The following is a 20,324-nucleotide window of genomic DNA, read 5'->3' on the forward strand; positions in this document are numbered from 1 at the left end:
AAAAGTCTGATCTAATTTTGACTTAAAATACAAAAACTGCTTCAAATGGAACCAACTTTTTCTTCAAGCCTACTTTAAGACATAAGGTTTCATTTCTGATATAAACTAATAAGGGAATTTGACAGTATTATTAGCTTAATTAGAAAAAATAGAGGATTTAAAAAGCAAATCCTCACAACGGATGTTTTTGAGCATTTCATTATCAAGATCACTGAAACACTGTTGCCTCTACTGTAATAGAAGTTCTCTGTCAGAAAGTACCATAGAGTACATTATGCCAGAATGCAGCTACTTGGCACCAAAAAAAACCCCACATCAGATTTTCGCCTTACTCATCTTTCATAGATCCACATTAACCTCACCTTTGTGGTCTCCTTACTCTTCATTCTAATCAAGCTTTATTTTTCAGGCTTTGATCCCATCATTATCACTTATCTTATAGTTTAGAACTTACTGGTTTTTGAGGCATGGTGTGAAATGTGTCATTATCTCTTCTTTCAGTGTTCTTTCTATAACTCATTTGAAAAACCTTTACTGGATGTAATGCCTTAATATCATCTTCAATTCACATTAAAAACACAGGAAAATTCCTCTCCCTTCCATGTCATAGCAGATAATTCTGTCCTGGCTTTCTTAGATGCATTCATCTGTTGTTGTTCATCACTCAGTAACCCACAACTTCTTCTGATATAACAGAAGACCATCAATTCAGAAAGACCATCGAGACATTGTCTGAGAGAGTACACTATCAAATGAGTTTTGGTTTTTCAGAACATGAGGTTATTTTGTTGAATTTTTAGGGATTTTTTTTTTTACTTGTAGCTTCCAAAGGAACAAATTGCTTTCTTTGTGAGAAACTAATTAGCCTGATTTTGATAACTAATATTCCACAGAATGGCTTGATCAAAATAGTTGCAAGATTTTGAAATTATCTGTATCAAAAGGAAATAATTAATCTAGAAACTTTTTTTTTTGGTGACTTTTTTATTCCTATAGCTTCCTAAAATTTTGCCTGCCTTTTTTTCCTTCTTCTTTCTCCCCTCTTGTAGCCTTTTGGTGTTAATCAGCCTGGTCCTTACATCCAGTACACTACTGTAGATGCAAATGGATACCTGAAAAATGGATCAGGTAAGCTAACCTCATAATGAGAATACAAATGGCATGTTTGGTCTGCATGTACTTCTCAGCAACCTAAGGAATTGGAAAGAAGTTTACAGAATGAAATGGGACTGGTTTTGAATAGCATCTTCAGATGACAAAGCCAAAAGGCCTTAAACTTTCTCTTAATTCTTTACAGATTGCATATTTATTATAAGCATTGATGCTGCATTCTTTTTTCTCTTTGTCTGTCCCATGCAATCTGGGTTTGAATTGCTGGCTCTATCTTGCCTGCTCTGAAAAATTGTTGAGTGCAATATCATCAGTTTGTGAAAGATCAAGGATTTCTAATGATTTACCTTTTCTATCAGTTCCTTAGCAATTATGTATTAAGAAACAACACTGCATTTGAAATACCTAAATAGAATCTTGTGGCCCCATGAAAAAGGATCAGCATACTATTCAGTATACACAGGATGTATTTTTCTGAAGTTGTTCCCTACATCTGGCAGTCTAACAAGCATCTATAAAATCATGAGTAGCTTAAGGAATGGCTGCACCTTTTCAGGTCATAAAAGAACAAGGTATCAAAGAATCCTTAAGAGGGTCAAAATAAATAGCAGCAGTGCTTTGTGAAACTTGCAGCTTATCTAGAGGTTTAATCACTTGAGGTGTTGTGGATGCCACAGTTTGTGTAAGTCCAAAACCAAAGTAGACAACAGAAGAACAACCCATTAGGCCGTGGTCCAAGCGGTGCCTGATGTTACAACATCCTGGGGTTTCTACTGCCTTCCTGCAGATGTACCAGTGGCTCCTGGCAGATGCAGGTGGCCTGTACTAAATGTTCTGTTAGTCTAACTTAGGAGTGGTAGTCTTATGACCATAATGGACTCACTTATTGTTTAGGCAAAAATCTCCAACTCACAAGCCAAAACATGATCAGAGTATGCACATCTGGAAGTTGCACTATTGCAGCTCCTTCCCAGTGGTAGGTTAACCTGCTCATCTGCATCTGTCACTCAAGTCTTATTTCAAATTAAACTCAGATTTCTTTAAAGAAAAGTTTCCCATGGTTCACTGGGAAAACTGTATTCTGTATAAACCAATTTAAATAATGACAATAATTTAGGGGGAAAATTACTGATGTGTTAAGGTTCTAAATCAATGATAATGCTCTTACCTTGAATACTGTGCTCAGGGCTTAATTCCACCCTAGAAAAAAAAGAGAGAAGATGTCCTGAAATACAGACCAGATAGCTGCAAAAATATATTCTGGTATTCTGTAGCACTTCTATATTTGTATATGGTAAATATAGGTTTGAAAGCTTGTAAGTATTAGCCTACATTTTAATCAAACTAATAATTAATCCTGACATGAAAATGCAGAGTGTTTTTTCTAATTGTTGCACAAATTTATTTTAATAAAGTAGTCGTCCTGCCAGTTGTACACTCAACTTCTTTGCTCTGGAGGTTTTCTTCGCAAGCTAAATTTAAAAAGAGGTTGCATATTTCATTAGAAACACTTAAAACCCCATGATGAGTTCACAGATTTTTAGTTACACTATTAGACTATCTGACCCATCCCCTTAGGCAGCCAGTTCTGGTCGGATGACAACTGGCATACCTCATTATTGCCAAGTACCAAGATGAAGGCTTGCAAGCTTTGTCAGAGCCAAGTAACAGTGCAGCCTGTCTTATTAGCCATGTCAGAAACTACTGGGAAAGGCCTACACAGGACCTTTCTCCTTATCTCTCAAAAGCCTGGATTCCTGTGGATGGGAAACATACTTAAGTATGCTATCTGTTGTGGTCCCTAATAACTTCTGAATCCAATAGCTTACTTAAGCCAATTTTAACTGGAGCAAACATACCTCAAAGAAAATTCAACAAGTTTTGTAAAAATTTGCAGTTCACTAGGAGACAAAAGTCCACGTGAAGAAAAGGCTTTAGTTAGAGATCAACAGATATTTGGTCTAGTTTTGTCCTCAGGCTGACCATATGGTCAGCATGCATGCAGCTGCAATTAGCCACAGCCTGAAATGTTTTTGCCCAAGCAATAATGAAGGAGCATTGCAGAAAAAAGCTTACTCTGTACTGTGGAGAGTTTATGGGGAAATGGGAAAAAAAGGCTAAAAGATGTTGCAGGTTCCATACAGGAAGTAGGGCTGCTTGCCGAGACATACAGGATTCATGTGTTTATTCCTTCAGCCTTACTGAGACTTCATGTGGGGCTGCCCAAATTTGGTGTACCTGTGTCATAGTTCTTTTGGCCATATAACATGTGAATAGATACCTACACACAATATTACTGCTGGAGAATCAAGAGTACTGATGAGCAGCTTTGCCTAAGTAACAAAAAAGATGGTTTTTGCCTAAGAAAAGAAGCACATGAGTAACACCATCAAATTGACCCTTTTTTTTATATACAGCACTTCAGTAAAGAAAATAGTAGAATCCATATTATTAGATTTGGGATATCATAAATAGTAACAGTAGAGGCCTGAAAGTTGACCTGAATGATATATTACAGGCTGCTTTTTAAAGTATTTTTTTAATCTATAAATTGACATCATTTTAATCATAAGATGAAAAAATTAAAGGATTTGTGAGATCTCAAGTGCAGAATATCTATTAAAAGGTGAATTCACAGCAGTATAAACTGATTCTAAGCCCCACTTTGAGGAAATAAAAGTTTAGATGGGTTTGTTTTGTGTGTATTTGACCCTTTGGTACTTACTACTCAAGCAAGCTAATAAAATACCCAGTGGCACAATAAAAGTGGTGTTCCAACTGCAGATCTCTTGTGTCATGGGAGAACACACATAGCCTTGTATCTCTGACAAATAAAGCTAGGTCCAAAATTCAAGCTATTTCATGTATCATTTTCTTCATTTTGTTATTGGTTCTCTTCCAAGAACATAAACAAATACCTTATTCTTCAACATTGTCTTTATGGTTTGCTTTTTGTGGGTTTGGGATTTTGTTTTGGGGTTTTTTTTTAGGGGCGAGAGGGCAGTGCAATGTTTTGGCACTTTAAATCAGCCATCAAATATGATTTAATACTGCTATAGCACCATTCATCTTCACTGCTACCGTATTTACAACAATAAAAACCTAACAAAGTCTAATAAAGCTGAATTTCATGTTCTGTTTTGGCATTATGAAATAACAGTAATGAATTCCAAGTGCATTCATGACCCTAGCAGTATAGCTACAGGGAATTTTCTAATGCTGTCTTTGATCACCTTTTTCTTGTGGTATGTTAATAGATTTTGGGTTTTACTGTGTATAATTTCTGCAACAACTTTTCAAAGTCACATTTTCTGAAGCTATTATATTAAGTTTATAGTTAAACGTTCTTCTTTTGCAAGTCCTACTCACAAAACTCAGTGAATGTTCTAAGTAGAGTTCTTTGCCTGCAGTCTGATAGATCAGAATTGGATTCTGTTTGACTATCAAGAAATACCTCAGGCAACGCTTTTATATATGTCTACTGGTGGGCAATATCAAACCCACATTGTATTTGTGGGGCACATATAAACCTACAAAACATCTTTTCTACATAAAGATTTTAGAAGTAGGGCATGAATATACTATTTTAAAACTAATTTTCATCAACTTCTTTGCATTCCTTATGTAATATCATGGAACAATCCTTATCTGAAGCTTTTAATGCTATAACGAAATGAGATATCTGATAGGTTTTAATCGTCTTTCTAAAATCATTCATCTCTTGCTCAAGAGCTAAACTGAGTAACAACGTTTCACTTTTTCTAATGGCAATGATGCTCACCATTCTCCCCCAAGTCAGCTAATGCTATTTGTTGTCTTTACTGCTGCTCTTAGCAGAGGAAAGGTTACTGACTTGACTGCTGAAACCAAACGATTCACTCACCTTAAGTTATCCTACCAGCCTTGGGCTAAAGTAGACCTTACAGTACCCAAAGAAGTCTCCACCATTCTGCTTCTGTTCTTCCTAATTCTGCAGGTTGAATTATGGTGTCTTTCATGTATGCAATATTCATGCAAAGAATAAAATAAAAAGGCATATATGGCTGTCCTTATCTAATTCATTTTAAGGTTCTTTGATCTGCCAAGCCCTAACTGCAGGAAATTTGCATAATTATGAGGGGTTTTTTTAAAACGTTGTTAGAATTATTCTCTTTCCTATTAACATTCCAGTATGTTGTTAAAAGATAGCAGAATAATAATTAGCACATATTCTGTGCTTTTACTTTCACATTGCTCAATTCACTTTTAATCTTGCAAGAAGAAGTACTGTTAAATTAGCTACGAGGAACAGCAATTGCCAAAATGAACATTATAATTGAGAAGTACCAGGTCTTACATCTACAGTTAATATCTCCACAGACCTCCTCTTTCCGAGAGGAAATTCAATTGCAACAGCTTCTTTAAATATTTAAGGAATTTTGTGCTTGAGATCAGATTAGGTCCAGGGGTCAGTCCGGGAGAAGTATGCAAATTCAAATTGAAGTCATTCTTTCTGATCCATTTCCTGGGATCTGCCTTCCCTGCTCCCCTTTTCTTTTGGAGTGTTATTTTTAAAAGGACCTCATAGTGAAGTGTGTGTGTTAGCCAGGATTTTCAGCTGCATTTTCGTCTGCATTTCCAATATTGTTCTAAAATGGTATTTTTCCAGATGACTCCTGTAAGCATCAGTGCATAGCATAAACTAGAGTGCAATTACGGTGTACTATCTGCAGTTGAGCATGGAGTAAATCAAAGCCATTCTTAGGGTGGGAGAAGGGTACATAAGATGAAGTTAGTAAAGCTAACCAAATGCAAGCTCCTGGGCTTTGCTTGGTTTTTTGTTGTGTTTTTTGTTTTGTTTGATTTTTAAACTTTATCCTGAAAAAATATTATTTATAATGAAACAGTACTTCTACTAAATCTCCTTGGCTTTGAATAATATTTTGGAAAGTTAGTGTTATTGGTAATAAATTAAACCTAACAGATTTTCTTAGAACTAATGTCCCTGTAGACTCAGAATGACATAAATAAGATCAGATACTTGAAGTTTAGTATGGAGTAGCTGTTAGTTTACTGAAATGTTTTTGGAAATTGCACAAGGATGGTTTCACGTTGTACCACCAGCACAAGACAGTTGTTTTACCTTTATTATTGTAACGTTGCCCTGGTCAAGGGCTGAACAAGTCAAATGACTGAGTAGTCCTATAGACTTTATACTATGAACATCAGGCTGTCTTTAGCTATCAGCACCTTTCTAACCTTCCCCTTTCATCACAACCCAATTTTTCTGTTATCCTCTTTGCATTCTCCCTCTTCTGTGTAGCATCTGAACCTCAGATACCTTATCTTTCTCTCCTTTATAGGAATTCTTGGCCTGGAAGTGTCCCTGTCTGCAGACTATCTGCTGACAGGTGGACAGAAGGACAAGATGGGTAGCTGAGCATTGCCATAGTTGCAGCAGTACTGGCTGGCTCCTTAGTGTGGTGACTAGCCAGAGAGCTAGGGCAAGAACATTGGTAGGTCCAGTCCCTCTTGCCATCAGGGAACCTGCTTTAGCAGGGAGGTTGAACTGGATGATCTCTGCAGGTCCCTTCCAACCCTGACAGTTTTATGATTCTATGACACCTGTTATTCTGTGCACTGTGTGGTGGAAACAAAGTAATGTTTAGAATTTTTCTTAAATGTACCACCTGTCTTGTATGCACCAGAGGAAGCCTGGTGATTGTGCAAGCCATGCCCAGCCTGGTGATTGTGCAAGCCAGGCCCAACCTGGCTGAAGCTTCAGGTTGATGTATTGTTTCATGTTTTCACTTCCATTTAAAATGGGAAAATATCTTCTGTATTTCAGCTTATGTATTACAGACACATTACTTTTGTCTCTTAAAATATGCTGATAGAATTAAAATTTGAAATAGAGTCATAGTTGCAGTTTGTGTCTACCAAAGTGTGACTCCTGTAGACCTGGAACAACAGAACAGTAAGTGTTTAAGGTTTACTCGAAGATCAATATCCATACATAGTCTTAATATTATCATATTAATATATTCACTGAATTGCTCAGATGGATCAAGTCATAATTTTCTTAAGCATCAGTATGGCTGAAACTGCCTGGATTTGATAGCTTGTGCAATTCTCATTTCAGACCTCTTTCACTTTGTTGGTTTTGCTATGTTTCATTTTAAACCTTCCATGGCAGAATGACCTTTCACATGCCGTTAAGTCACGCCCTTCTGGTTTCTTGAAATCTGCTTACTCTTCCCTATTGCTTTGAGTTCTCATGCTGTTTAACTAAATCAGATTGTGAGGTGAACACAAATGTCTATCAGTAGTCGATTATAGTACTGAATTTAAAATATAAACATTGCAATATGTATCAAACAGCATAAGCTTAATTTGAGTTGCCATTTGTCATTGCAGGATTCATTATGTAGAATTCCACTATATAGAAAGAAGAATGTATTCATGGGACAGGCTGGAGTAATTTAATAATGGGATATCTGGATTCTATTACGAGAGATTTTTCTGGTTGCTTTAGGTGGGAGTACTCTGATAGTATGTTTTTCTATAGAATTCTTTTTGTTTAGAAAACTTTATTTGAACTTGTGATGTTGCATGGAGTATTACCAAACTTCAAATATGTAGGCCTGACAAATTAGACTGCTTTCCCCCGTGCAGAGGGTTGGTATATTAGCAATATGATAATTTTATTCTTTTGTTGTTTTTCTAAATACTTTCTAGGTGTAAAGTGATTCTTAATGAATCTCATAGAAATGTATTAGATTTGAACTTGAGGTTTTCAGAAGTATCCAAGTGTTAGCAACATTTCAAGTAATGGATATCTAAGTTGCAAAGGTGTACCTTCAATTCACTTGAGTTATTTATGGACCTCCAGAAAAAAAAGCATTGCAGGAAAAGTTCAGAGGTGAAGTTGTGTATTGCATTAATCTAGACTTTTCTATTGTGTGGACTAATGAAAAGAGGCAAACAGCTAAGTCAGAAGAGGGAGGCATCCTCAGCCCTTAGAAAAATTAAGAAAGAAGGCCTGAAAGGCCTTTTTTTCCAGCCAGTGGCCTACAAATCCACAGGCTCTAATAAGGGAACTAAAGTAAAGCTTTCAACTACAGCCAAGGAAATCAAATTCTCCAGCTTTCTAAACTTTCAAGTATGGAGTTGGACTTTTTTATTTGTTTCTGAAAGCTGCCATGTAAGTTCTTACATATATTATACAGATGTTTCATTACTATCGCTTATATTTTCCCTCTCTTTTGCAGTAAGTGATTCTGGCATATTTTCCTATAAAATAAGGAGTTGTCAGCTTCAGAAGATGTAGCACAATACTGATAATCACTGTAAAGTAAATGTCACTGTAGTGTTTCACCTATGCAGCTTAAGTGATGCCCCTTCAGTGTGGAATTTTTCGCAGCCCTTGAACTGGTTTTTGTCTTATTTCAGCTGGTGCATGTGTGTTGTTCACAGCTATGCAGCCATTCATGGAGCTTCTGCGTGCACTTTTGGGGAAGAATTTTCAGTTTTTCTAGGATGCATATGTGTATATAATCTAAAAATAAGCAGTCATTCATTTGTTGACCTCAATATTGAGGCAGATGATAGTACAGAGGATTTTAGATGGAAGTCTGAGACTACAGGCTGTATCTCAGACCTTATTATACACAAGGAGCTAGGTTTTTTACCAGGAAAGCTGCCTACTGAGTCAAGGGGTACAAAAAAATGTCGGTCTAAAACAAAACAACTCCTTGTTACATCTTCTAACTCTCTTAGATTCTGGGTCACTTTCAACAAGCTGATTCACATTTCACAGATGTCTTCAGTCACTGCTTTAGTGAATGTATTAAAGCTTCTGATAAATCCATCATTTTGCAAATTAAGGAAAATATAACAACTGGAAGAGATTATTACATAACCTTTTTTCATATATTTATGAAAATACATTTAGCATTTAGTCCTGTAGTATATTTAATTTGGGGAACTTTTGAAAGCCTAAATATTTCTGTGGTTTGAATTAATCTAAATGGCTTTAATGGATACTTGAATGCAAATGATATTTTGTCAAGAAAAGTGTTAAAAATAAATTAAGAGAATGGAACTTCAAGAGACCATAAGTTTGAAATTGGAATTTCCATTAGACTTTCAACTCTGTGTAGCAATCTTGTGTGTTCTGCTCTATTATTCCACAAAATAAGATTATTAAAACTGGCTGAACGGTATCAGTATTGTGAATCTATTTATGTAGGTGCAACTAGACGGTTCATAAATCCAGTATCGCACGTTATCAGTTCAGTTTAAAGAAACAAGAGAAAGCATTGCTTCTACATGTAAATGCAATCACCTTCCCTTCATAAAGTTAAATTGGCTTCATTTGAGCATTTATGCTGCCTGAAATAAGCTGTTAGGACATTACAGTTTAAGCCAAGGAAGAGTGAACTACTCTTAAGCTTTCAGCAACTTTACATGAGTTTAAAGGGAACAGAAGAGAAATGGCTTAATTCAGATATAAAAGACCAAGTACTGTATGTGTCATAGAGGACACATCATTCTGTTTTTCAGACAAGACTTTCAAAAGGTCAATGATATGTATTGTTTCACATTTTATATGCCAGGCTTCAAAAATAAGGAGATTGATTCAGAGATGTTCAGAGTTATTTCTGCATATCAAACTGTGGAATTGTTAAGGTTTGAGATGATTAGAGATTTCTTTAAAAAATTGTCTCTGATGGGATGAAATTCTCTGACACTAAAAACCATGTCTTTAAATGTTTATTTTTTTTACTCTGCCCAGGGTTTTTGAAGCAATAAACTTAGTGACTTACGCTTTGAAACAAAAATATGAACACAAACACCAACACGTACACCAGTACCATAGGCTGTGATATCTGTGTGCTTCCAATAACTTTAGTGAAACAAGAAGCATAAGGCAAAAGATATAGTGTTGAATAGTCTATAAAGTAGTATTAAAAGTAGTAACATACAACATGGACAGAAGAAGCTTTCTTAATTCTTGTTTATAGTAACATTTCTATCGATGAAGCAAAACAAACTGTGAAGCAACAGCCACTTTCTTCATCTTCCCTGTGAAGAGTTGGGAGGGACCTCAAAAGATCATCATAGACTTACAAAAACTTAAAAAGCAATTTTACTGCAAGAAATAAATCCCACCTTCCTTCCTAGGAGGGAATGATATTTTCAATTTTCCCTTGAACGGTAAAAAACTGTTTACAATAGTTTCACAAGTGGGCAAATAGGTACAGTTGCCATTTAAATTTATTTGAAATAATTTCTTAAATAAATTAATTTTTCCATCGACAGAGAACTTCAAATATGGCCACAAACCGTTGACAATATTTTCTGTAATTTCTCTTTTATTTTTAATCTTTGTTCAGGGTTTTTACTTTTCTCATATGAATACTTGTCATTCTTCCTTGCTTGTTTGCAATTCTAAATGGAACACTTGAGTAAGCATCAACTCTTACACAATTTATGATAGATATAGGGGGAGTAAAGCGAGAAATAGTCTCAAAGAGCTCATATTTGTCATCTCCTTTAAACGAAAACCTTCTATCTGCTATAATCCTGCTTAGCTAATATATGCTAATTCTAAAGGCAAATTGGAAAACAAGGTATGTGCACATTTTCTAACTGCTGTTTAGAAGAAAACATTCCTTTCTGACCTTTATAAATGACCTATTTACATCATGAAGCATAAGATTTCATTATCCTTATCTTAGTAGGAATAAGAACCAGTGTTAGTAGCTATGAAATTATTCAATGCTTTTAAAGGATTCTGGCTGCAGTATATGATTCCCTAACCTCTTTAAGGCTGACTGCGCTCAGTGTATGACATTTTCTTGTTTCCTTTAATTTAGTTGACATTCATTTCATTTGTATGATGAAAGAAAAAAAATATTATCTCAGTTGCAGTCTCCCTATAGTCCTAAATATTTCACTCAAAAGTCATTCTAAAAGCTTTCCAATGTTAAATGTTACAGTAGCACCCTGTTCTTTCAGAAGTCTTCAGGATTCAGCATTAGTGAAGCAATTTTTTAAATGCAGTTCTTTATTATGTTGTAGCATGATCGAGTTACACCTTACTCGTTTTTACAACTAAGTCAAATTTAAGAAATCTTTTCTTTTTGCCACTGTTCTGTTGGTAGCCAGTATTTTCAGATATTATGTGCTTACTCTAATTTGAGAAGTACTCAAATTTTGTACCTGGAAATTGAGACCTAGAGATTAAGCAGTTTAGCCAAGATCATGTACGGCAAGTCAGTGACTCAAGTCCTGCACTGTTACCTGAACTCAAGTGTAAAAATCTCCATGCTTAAACAGAAAAGCTGCTCAGCTAATGCTTTCTGACACAGATTTCGTAATATAGGAATTCACTGAACAATGTATGCAGTATACCTTGCCCTTACAACAGAGGATTGAATGTACAAATCCTATTTAAATATGTCCTTGTATCCTTACTCATTACATGGTTCTGCATGGGGAGAAAGTAAATCTAAAACATGCTTAATTTTTTAGGAAGTCTTTACTGTTTCTTTTTGCTAATAACATTTTAGCCTAATAAAGAGGTAACTGCATCAAGCTGATTATTCAGATATCATCGAAGTGTATTCAGTTGACATTTATCTTGCCTCTAACAGGACTGTTTTGAGATACGCCTGACAGCATATGGCAAGCATATTCCTAAAAAACTGGTAGCGGGTGGGGAGGTTCAGAAAAACAGAGCCACAAAGTAAACATTGTATTGCACAGGGGTTCAAAATTATCATCATCCAGTATCAAAGTAGTTTGTCCCCCATAAGAGGATACAAAAGCTGAAGAGCTGCTCCTGAAAGTAAGTTTCGTGTCTTGGTAGTCCCTTGGTGTAAGTGCTGCTGTAAAGTGGAGAATGCATGCTGGCACTTAGCAGGCAATCTCCAGCAGCCAGAGGCAAGAATAAGAGTTTGTTTCTGGATTATTTTTCAAAAGGATGTTTGTCTTTGCCAAAGAAGGTATGGTTTTTAATGTGTGGGAGTTTCCTTCCTCTCTCTGTTCACTGCAGCTGTGCAAGATTCAGTGCAGCTAGTATGGCCAACAGATAGCTGTCTGAAACAAAATATTAACTTTCAGAATCGAGCCTTGGAAGAAAATGCGGAGAAGAAGAAAGGAGTTGGCTGTAAATTCATTTAAAAATGTTAATTAATGTTCCTTTAATTCACGTTCTGTTCTGTCACTTAATGTATCATTTCCAATTTCAAGCATAATCTGTCAAGTGTCAAAGCAGAGAAAAATCTGATGCTTAAAAAAATACCGAATCTGTGTGAAAAACTGTTTCTGTTGATCATGTAAACCTATTTGTGGTCAAGTATCCCTTGAACTCATTTCTACTAATCTAATGAAGGGCTAAATTTACTGCAGCACTTATGAGGTGCTCCTGTCATTCCTGCTGTGTAATCAGATCACTAAGAGGCTTTCTAGAGAATGAACAAAGAATCTACGTGGGATCTGAATCAGTTTGCCAGAATGTAAAAGATTACAAGACTTTTATTTACATGGGATAAGGGGATATTTTGGTAACAGGTTTTTAGTGAACCTGTTGATAGCTGCAACAGTTGTCCGTTTCCCTACTGCCTTTTCAGGAAACAAAGAATGTTTTTCCCCTACAGTCCCTCCTTTAATTACTTATAATTAAATGCTCTAACTAGGGCCTAACTTAACCACTATAATCCTGTTTTCATTAAATCAATTTAGTCTTTGAGAATTTGTTAATGAGAATTTGCTTAGCTAATTTTGTGACACAAGAAAAAACAGTAGTTACTGGATTAACACTAATAAGAACTAAAGTGAACCTTCACATGTTGAGTCTGAGCTTGTAAATCAAGGGGGCAAAAGACTTGGCACTACTAACGTCAAAATAAATGTGGATAGCCGATTTCTTCTCAACTTCTCTACAAATAGTAAGAGGTTTGGTCTAACATAGAAATAGTGCTTAACAGAATCATCTCATCTAGGAATCTAAAGCATTTAAGCAATTCTTCAAGTGAGTGCCCACAAGTAGCTTGGAAATGTGGGATTGAGCCTTTAAGAAGTAAATCATCGTGTGGTAGGTTAAAAATTTTTTAACACTTTTATTACTGACTCTTAAAATGTGTATTTTTGTAGAAAGTTGATGGGTTTGGCTTTGGTTTGGTTTGGTTTTTTTTCCAAAATATCTACTTGAGCTTATTCTCCAATTTTATTTCAGCTGGACAGCTTAGCCAGTCAGCACATTTTGCTCTCCAGTTGCCATACAACGTGTTAGGCTTGGGACGCAGTGCTAATTTCCTCGACCATCTGTATGTTGGCATTCCTCGTCCTTTAGGAGAAAAGGTTAGTTGAGATCTAAGATTGTCATGTTAATATTTATGGTCTTACCTTGCTAATACAGTTTGGATGGAAATACTGCTAGGAAAACAGGTTTTTTTCAGAAGCAAGAATATCAAAGAAGCAAGTTTGAATACAGAAAAGTTTGCCAAGAAGAACCTTGTATGCCTGCTTTTTGGGGTGTGTATAAGCTCTGAAGCTAAGACTAAGTCCAAAAGATGCCTGAAGTTGCTTATAAACAGAAGCAAAGGTCCATAGTGCTTGTATACGTGGTAAATGTGTATTAGATCTGATGGTCCAATTATAATGGTCTCAGCTGTAAGACTTTCCTGGGGTTGGTCTGTCTGGCCTGTAAACTCACATAATCCTTTCTGCATCAGTGATAAAACCACGATCATTATGATAGGAGGTGGAAGTCACCATGATTATCTAATCATCAGATGAAACATAAAAGTAGGGTCTTGACCATTTTCAGTCTGTAAAGATCTGATGGTACTACTTTAAAAGTGAGGTATTCAAATTAGCGTATTGGGCAAATTCTGATTTGGGTAATTGCTTTGCCTGCTTCCTTTGTAGAACTGGTTCTTTTCTTCTTTCCCTATTATGTTGTTGCTTTGTACTTTTTAAGCAGATGCTGTGTTTCATGTCAGCAATAGTTATTTTGCTTTTTACTTTGTTTTTTTAAGAGTGCTTTGGAGCTTTCAGAATAAAGGTCTATACAAACATAAAGGAATAATCACTTATAGTTAAACTTTTTTTAAAGGCTACTTTTTTTTTAATTTCTCCCTTTTTTATGTTTCAGTAGAGAATTTCTTTACTTTTAGGTGTGTTGGTTTTTTAGGAATTGATATAGCCTTTGTTTTTCTTCCAGTCCATAAGAAAACAAGAATGGACAGCTATCATACCAAACTCCCAGCTTATAGTCATCCCTTATCCTCATAATGTTCCTCGAAGGTAACTTCATCATTTTGATTTGAACTTCACAAAATTACATTAATACAGAATTTAAATTAGACATTATGTGTAGGTTTAAAAATAGTCACTTGTATTGAAAGTAAATTTAAGAGCAAATGTCGGGAGGTCAGTTCTACAGATGTAGTTGCCTCTGTGAATAGGCAGCACACTTCTCAAGAATGTACACAGATTCTTAGCTAGTGCCTCTAAACAATCAAAATCTATTACCAGCTCATACAAATAATCAAAATGTATTACCAGTTCAACTCCTGTAAATAATAACATATTTGCTAGATTTATCAACATTCTGTTTGACAAATTGCAAGCCTGGTAATGATTGAAGCAAGCATTTTTGTTTCACCAAACATGTAATTTTTCTCAAGTTGCATATAAAAGCTTTAGTTCGGCCCTTCTGAACACAGTATCTGTCACCACAGATAGGAATGTTTTTCTTTAAGTAAAGGTGAATGGGTTGGTTACACAAGAGCTTAAACACTACATTCACTTTGCAATTAAAATGTTTATACCAGAAAGAGAGCATGTTTCTCTCTTCGCTATTAGAGAAAACATTAGTCACATACTCCAGCTGCTTTTTGCCGCTTGATCTACTAGGGAGGTCAGTTGCATTTATCATGCAGAAATTATTCTGACATCAGTTTCAGCAGTTAATTTTACTATAGGACAAATAACAGTTGAGAAGTGATGTGCTGCTTAAGTTGCTAATTAACAACCACAGGAATAACATCTGCCAGATGAAGAAAATTTACTTATAGTCACGAGGTATTTAAAGGTATGTCTTATGCCAAAAAAAACCTGGTGTCTTATCCTCAAACTCTTGTTGCTTTCCTGTATAGTAAGTTTATGGACACTAGAAAAGACAGAGGATAAAATCCCCAGAAGAAATCTGATTTCATAATAAACATTTCTTAAATTTAGAATTTGTTTTAATGTAAATATGTTGTTTCCTGAGAGGCCTCAGTGCTGCCTCAAGGTGGAGCCTCCTGCTGACAGCTCATCCATGACAGGAAGCCTGCAGTACAGAAAGGGTATTAACTGAGCCTCGGGACTTCACAACATTTAAGGGATGTCTTCCAGAAGCCTTTAAAAGAGCTTAATTTTGTTGCTCTCCAGCATTCTCCTGCCATAATCAACTAGTTATGTTGCCTAAAAATGCAGTTGTCCCTGGATAAACATCAAACTGAGAGATGCCTAACCATGGATCCCATGAGACTTTCCAAGAGGAGCCTCTCATGAGGAGGAAACAAGCTGTCTTACAGGCTTATTTCACCCTGGTTCTCCATCTCCCCCAAGCCCCAGACAGTTTTGTGGAAGGTATTCTTGCAGATTTTACTTTGTCCTGGGCAAGGTGGGAGATAAATCTCCTACTGCAAAGAAAAAATCAGTCCCTGAGGATACCCATAGTATTCCTGGAAAGCTAAATGAAAATTGAATTTAGACACAGCATTACCTGAAAATAGCTATATTAAGCCATGTATTTCCAAGTAAACACCATTAAGCTTCAGTCTCTAACTATAGCCACTAGTTTCTGTAGACCAAGTTGTTACCTGTCTTACACTACCAGGTTCTTTCCATCTTTAGAAGTTAAATCTGTTTTCTGCTTCCTAATGAAGGGTATTAATGTTTCCTTGGGTTTTCTTCTTTTTTATAGCTGGAGTGCCAAGCTGTATCTGACCCCAAGTAACATTGTGCTGCTAACAGCTATAGCCTTAATTGGTGTTTGTGTTTTCATCCTGGCAATAATTGGCATATTACACTGGCAAGAAAAGGTAAGCTTAATTAACTAGATTCTTTTCTATATTTTCTATACTATTAACACTTCCTAATACTTTACAGTCACATACATTGGGGGTCTTTGAGTAGTTTTCTACAGAATAATTTCTGACACAGACTGCATTAATTCCCAAAAGGTGTTTATTAATTCAGTATTTTCTGCAAGCTTAAAAACTGGCATTGTTTTTATTTAAGTTCCAAGACAGTTAAAAAGGGAAATGAAGAGCAACATGGATAAGCTTTTGCCGTGAAGCTGTTATTCCCAACTAAATGAGATTTTCTGTTTAGTATCTAAGCTTTCTATTTTCAGAGTTTTAAGGAGTACTCTTTTAGAAAATGGAACATAAACTCAGTTTACTTATTCTGAGTTCTGCTGGTAATCTAAAAATAAGGAAAAGGTCTCTTCATCTTTGCTGATTCCACTGACATTAGCATTCAAGACTGTATAGGGAGTCAATTGTTTGCATATTGGCCACTTTGCTCTGTGTCTGAATTATACATGCAGTGTATAGAAATCCATTGATTTGAAGAAGCATTTTGAAAGGGGCCTTTCATGTCACAAAAGAAATGAGTTCCCATTTTTCTTAACTATGCTCAGCTCACAATCATACCCAACTGGCAGGATTGCCAATAAATGCTACTACATACCCAAACCATAATCTTAGCTGTCAAATAAGATTACTGCACATTTTGACATGGTAGAACTGTTTGCTATTTTGTGCTTGTGGAAATAAAATGACCGTGTTAAACATTCAGATAGACTTTGCGCATGCTTCATGTTTATATGTTATTTGTCTGTCAATCTTCACTCTTCAAAATGTTAAATATAGTCTCTAAATAATAGTAACAGAGGGAATAAACCACACAAAGCAAAGAAAAACAAAGTTGATGATGACTGTCCCTAGCGTGTCCTAATGTACTAAGAAAGGCATTGCTAACTGCTGGCTGGGATGATGCACTGGTTTAGTTTAACTCTGTCTCCAACACACCTTAAGCAACACTAGTAGCAGGAAAAAATACTTGGACTTTAAAAAGGATTAATTGTGTATAATCCCATCTGCAGAAATGGAGATTTAATGTCAATGTTGAAAACAATTCTTCATATATTTCATAATTCATGTGTTGTGACATAAAGCAGCGCTCAGCCCAGAGTGAATGCTTTCTGAGCCATTTTAAACCCCATTAGGTATATGTGAATGAAGAGATGTATTGTTTATATTATAAACTCATTTCTAACCACTGCATCTTGCTCAAAATAGGACAAATAATTTGGATAAATTGTGGTTTTAGACTACTATATAAACATTTGTTAATTCCTATCAATTTCCTTTGCCTTCCTATTGATTTTTACCTTCCCAATTTTTAGAAGAAATGGCTGAGGTACAGAACAAAAAAAGCATCTGACCAAGGCTATATTGTGTGTGCATCACTGGCATGACTGGGAGATAAACTCTAAAGTTCCTTGTTTCTAAGTTTGTTCATGGTTTACTGGCTCTTTCAGTAATCCTCTCATAAAAATACTCCTCTGCCTAAATGCTATCTTCCCTTACAGACCTCTAGAGTACCTATACCAAAGAAAGCAAGGGGAAAGGTACTGGCAGGTACTTATCTCTTCCCCCAGAGGATACATCTGTCTGTAAGCTGCAGTGTTTTATTCAGCAGCTAAAATCAACTGTGTTCTTTGACCTCTGCAAATAAGTAGTAATAGGAGCCTTTTGCCTGCTATAGTTCTTGTACACTTGTCTAACAGACAAATGTTACATTGTTTAAATAACTAGGATTTAGGCATAGTAGATTGCTTTGTCATTCCTTAGAAATTTTGCATCCAATTAAAAGAAATCCCATACGTTCAGATATCAGTTACTAGTTTTTAGTTTGGATACATCACAGGAAAGAGAAATTGAGAAAGAATTGGCACCATTACTCATCTTACAACAAATACAGTCTGCTGCATTAGCTAAGGACCTTGCTGTTTCTGTATTCTGATTCTTCATAACTTGCTTTGTGGCCTTGAGGCTAGTCATATGAACACGACACATGGATGATAATACTGCTACAGAAGTTTTGATGGATTCATCAGAGTATCAGTTTCTGTCAAGTTTGAAGTGGTAATTTTTTTCAGGAAACATACAAGAAATGGAGTGAAAATTGCTCTCTGAGCAAGATGATCAAATTTTGTGGAATGTGACAAGCATTTCAGTGCCGGGAAGACTCTGCCACTCCCTTCTTCCCACCCCACTTTTGACATTCAAAATACTACTGACATGGATAAAGTCCCTGTCAAAAAGCCAGACTGATATATCTTAAACTTCCCTGACAGCTCTGCTGCTGCCACAAAATACAGTGAAATCCATAGTTAATCCAATGGAGTTGCTATCATACATAAACATTGTGTGAAGAGGAAAGCTTTGGCCTCAAGCCAAGGCAGATGACAAACTTTCAGGGCAGAACACATGCACTGATTTCTACCAAAATTGTCATGTATATCAACTGAGATACCAATCTGAATGCCCACACAACAGCACACTGTAACAATTTTTCTTCTTTTTGCTCATCATAAAAATAAAAGTTAAGTATAAGCAAGCTAAAAAGCACTTAAACCTGTTTTGCTGAATTCTCTTATGCTGGGATTTACACAACTGTCTGTCATGACAAAAACACCGTTTTGTAGAAAAGTTCACCCTTTGTGTTCAAAAATCCTTTGCTAAGAGCTTTCATACTCTGTTACTGCTTTAGAACACAAGAGGCAGCTTGTGGGAGAGGCTGTGTTTTTACATTACATGCATTATAAGTACAATTTAAATATGCTGCTTTTTTCCAAGCATCCACCCAAACTACTCTTTCAGCAGACCAATGTGTTCTGCATAAATGTGCAGGGAAACGCATCCTACCTCACATTTTCATAACACAAACAAAAGCAGAACACTTTTAGCCTATGCTGATGCTGTTAATTACTGGTTGAACCACTGTCTTTATCTACATTTGTATTTAACAGAAATTTTTTTAAAGAACCCCATTTTCAGTGTAACATAGTTAATCCAGAGTAATTCCATCTCCCATTTATAATGCAGATTAAATAAATGCATACTAGGAAACAGTCTTTGGTTTTGAAATACTCCTTTTAAAAAAGCACTATTAGAAATAATAAAAAATAATGGGTCATAAATACTAAAACAGCTGAGCATTAACAGCAGAAGCCAATTTTGGTAGATTATTGCTATTTCAAACTGACATCATTTAAAAGCTAATTGCTGGGGCTTTCACCAAGCTTTTTGCCTTTTGTCAAATGAGTGACTTGGAAAAAATCAACCATTCTCTGACATTTGACAACTCGTTTCAGTAGCAGTTTTGCTCGAGATCCCACAAAGTGTTGTTTTATTATTATTTTTCAGAAAGCAGATGACAGAGAGAAGCGACAGGAGGCTCATCGGTTCCATTTTGATGCTATGTGACATGCCTTAATATTTGTGAAGGAGCTGCTACTCATTTGCTTAATTGAAATACTAAATGATGATTTGTAAAATGATTACCGTGAAAATACCGCTGGTGTGCTATTTGTAAATGTTGCATTATTTGGTATTTATTTGGAAAGTATTAAAATTAGACCTGAATGTCTCTTAAGGCCTTTCAGTTAACAGACTGTATATAATAGCACTTGGTCTTTATTTAACAGAACTGTAAATTTACTTTTCTTAGTGAAGGGATCAAATTGCATGTACCATTGTTTACGTACCATGAATTCTTCAGTAATATTTGCTAGAAAGAAAGCTGTGTAAATAAAGTTTAGCATTTTGGTGAGCAGAATACTTTGTACCACTTGAATTGGTCTTGTCTTTTACACATTCTTGCAAAATAACCCACATGTCTGAAAATTTTGGGCAGTTTCTCATATGACTTAATCCTGGATTATTTTGATTGTACTAAATGGTGCTCAACCTATGTATTCTGTGTTTTTCTTCGCTTAAGTCTGTACGTATGATAGTTAAAGAATTTAGGAATTGGAGGACTGAAAGAAACCTGCAATATTAATGCTAGTTCAGTAGCTCATCATGGAATAGATGCAGTATTTATGTGTGGTAGTTCTAGAGAGAAGACAACACATTAAAAAATTCAAAGCATAAAAATGT

The 20,324-nt window shown here is 35.7% G+C and overlaps 1 protein-coding gene across 1 annotated transcript in view; it reads left to right on the top strand.

Annotated features, from left to right (window-relative positions):
* The window catches only part of ITFG1 (integrin alpha FG-GAP repeat containing 1), a 75,424-nt gene extending 55,423 nt beyond the window's left edge, over positions 1 to 20,001 (top strand). Inside the window, exons 14-18 of the mRNA XM_010201241.2 lie at positions 1,050 to 1,128; positions 13,334 to 13,458; positions 14,324 to 14,406; positions 16,076 to 16,193; positions 19,590 to 20,001. Of these exons, the coding sequence (XP_010199543.2) occupies positions 1,050 to 1,128; positions 13,334 to 13,458; positions 14,324 to 14,406; positions 16,076 to 16,193; positions 19,590 to 19,649 (465 nt within the window). The 3' untranslated portion in view covers positions 19,650 to 20,001. The remainder of the gene's footprint in view (positions 1 to 1,049; positions 1,129 to 13,333; positions 13,459 to 14,323; positions 14,407 to 16,075; positions 16,194 to 19,589) is intronic.
* The last annotated feature ends 323 nt before the right edge of the window (positions 20,002 to 20,324 follow it).

This window comes from Colius striatus, chromosome 14 (assembly GCF_028858725.1).
Source record: "Colius striatus isolate bColStr4 chromosome 14, bColStr4.1.hap1, whole genome shotgun sequence".
Taxonomy (NCBI): Eukaryota; Metazoa; Chordata; class Aves; order Coliiformes; family Coliidae; genus Colius; species Colius striatus.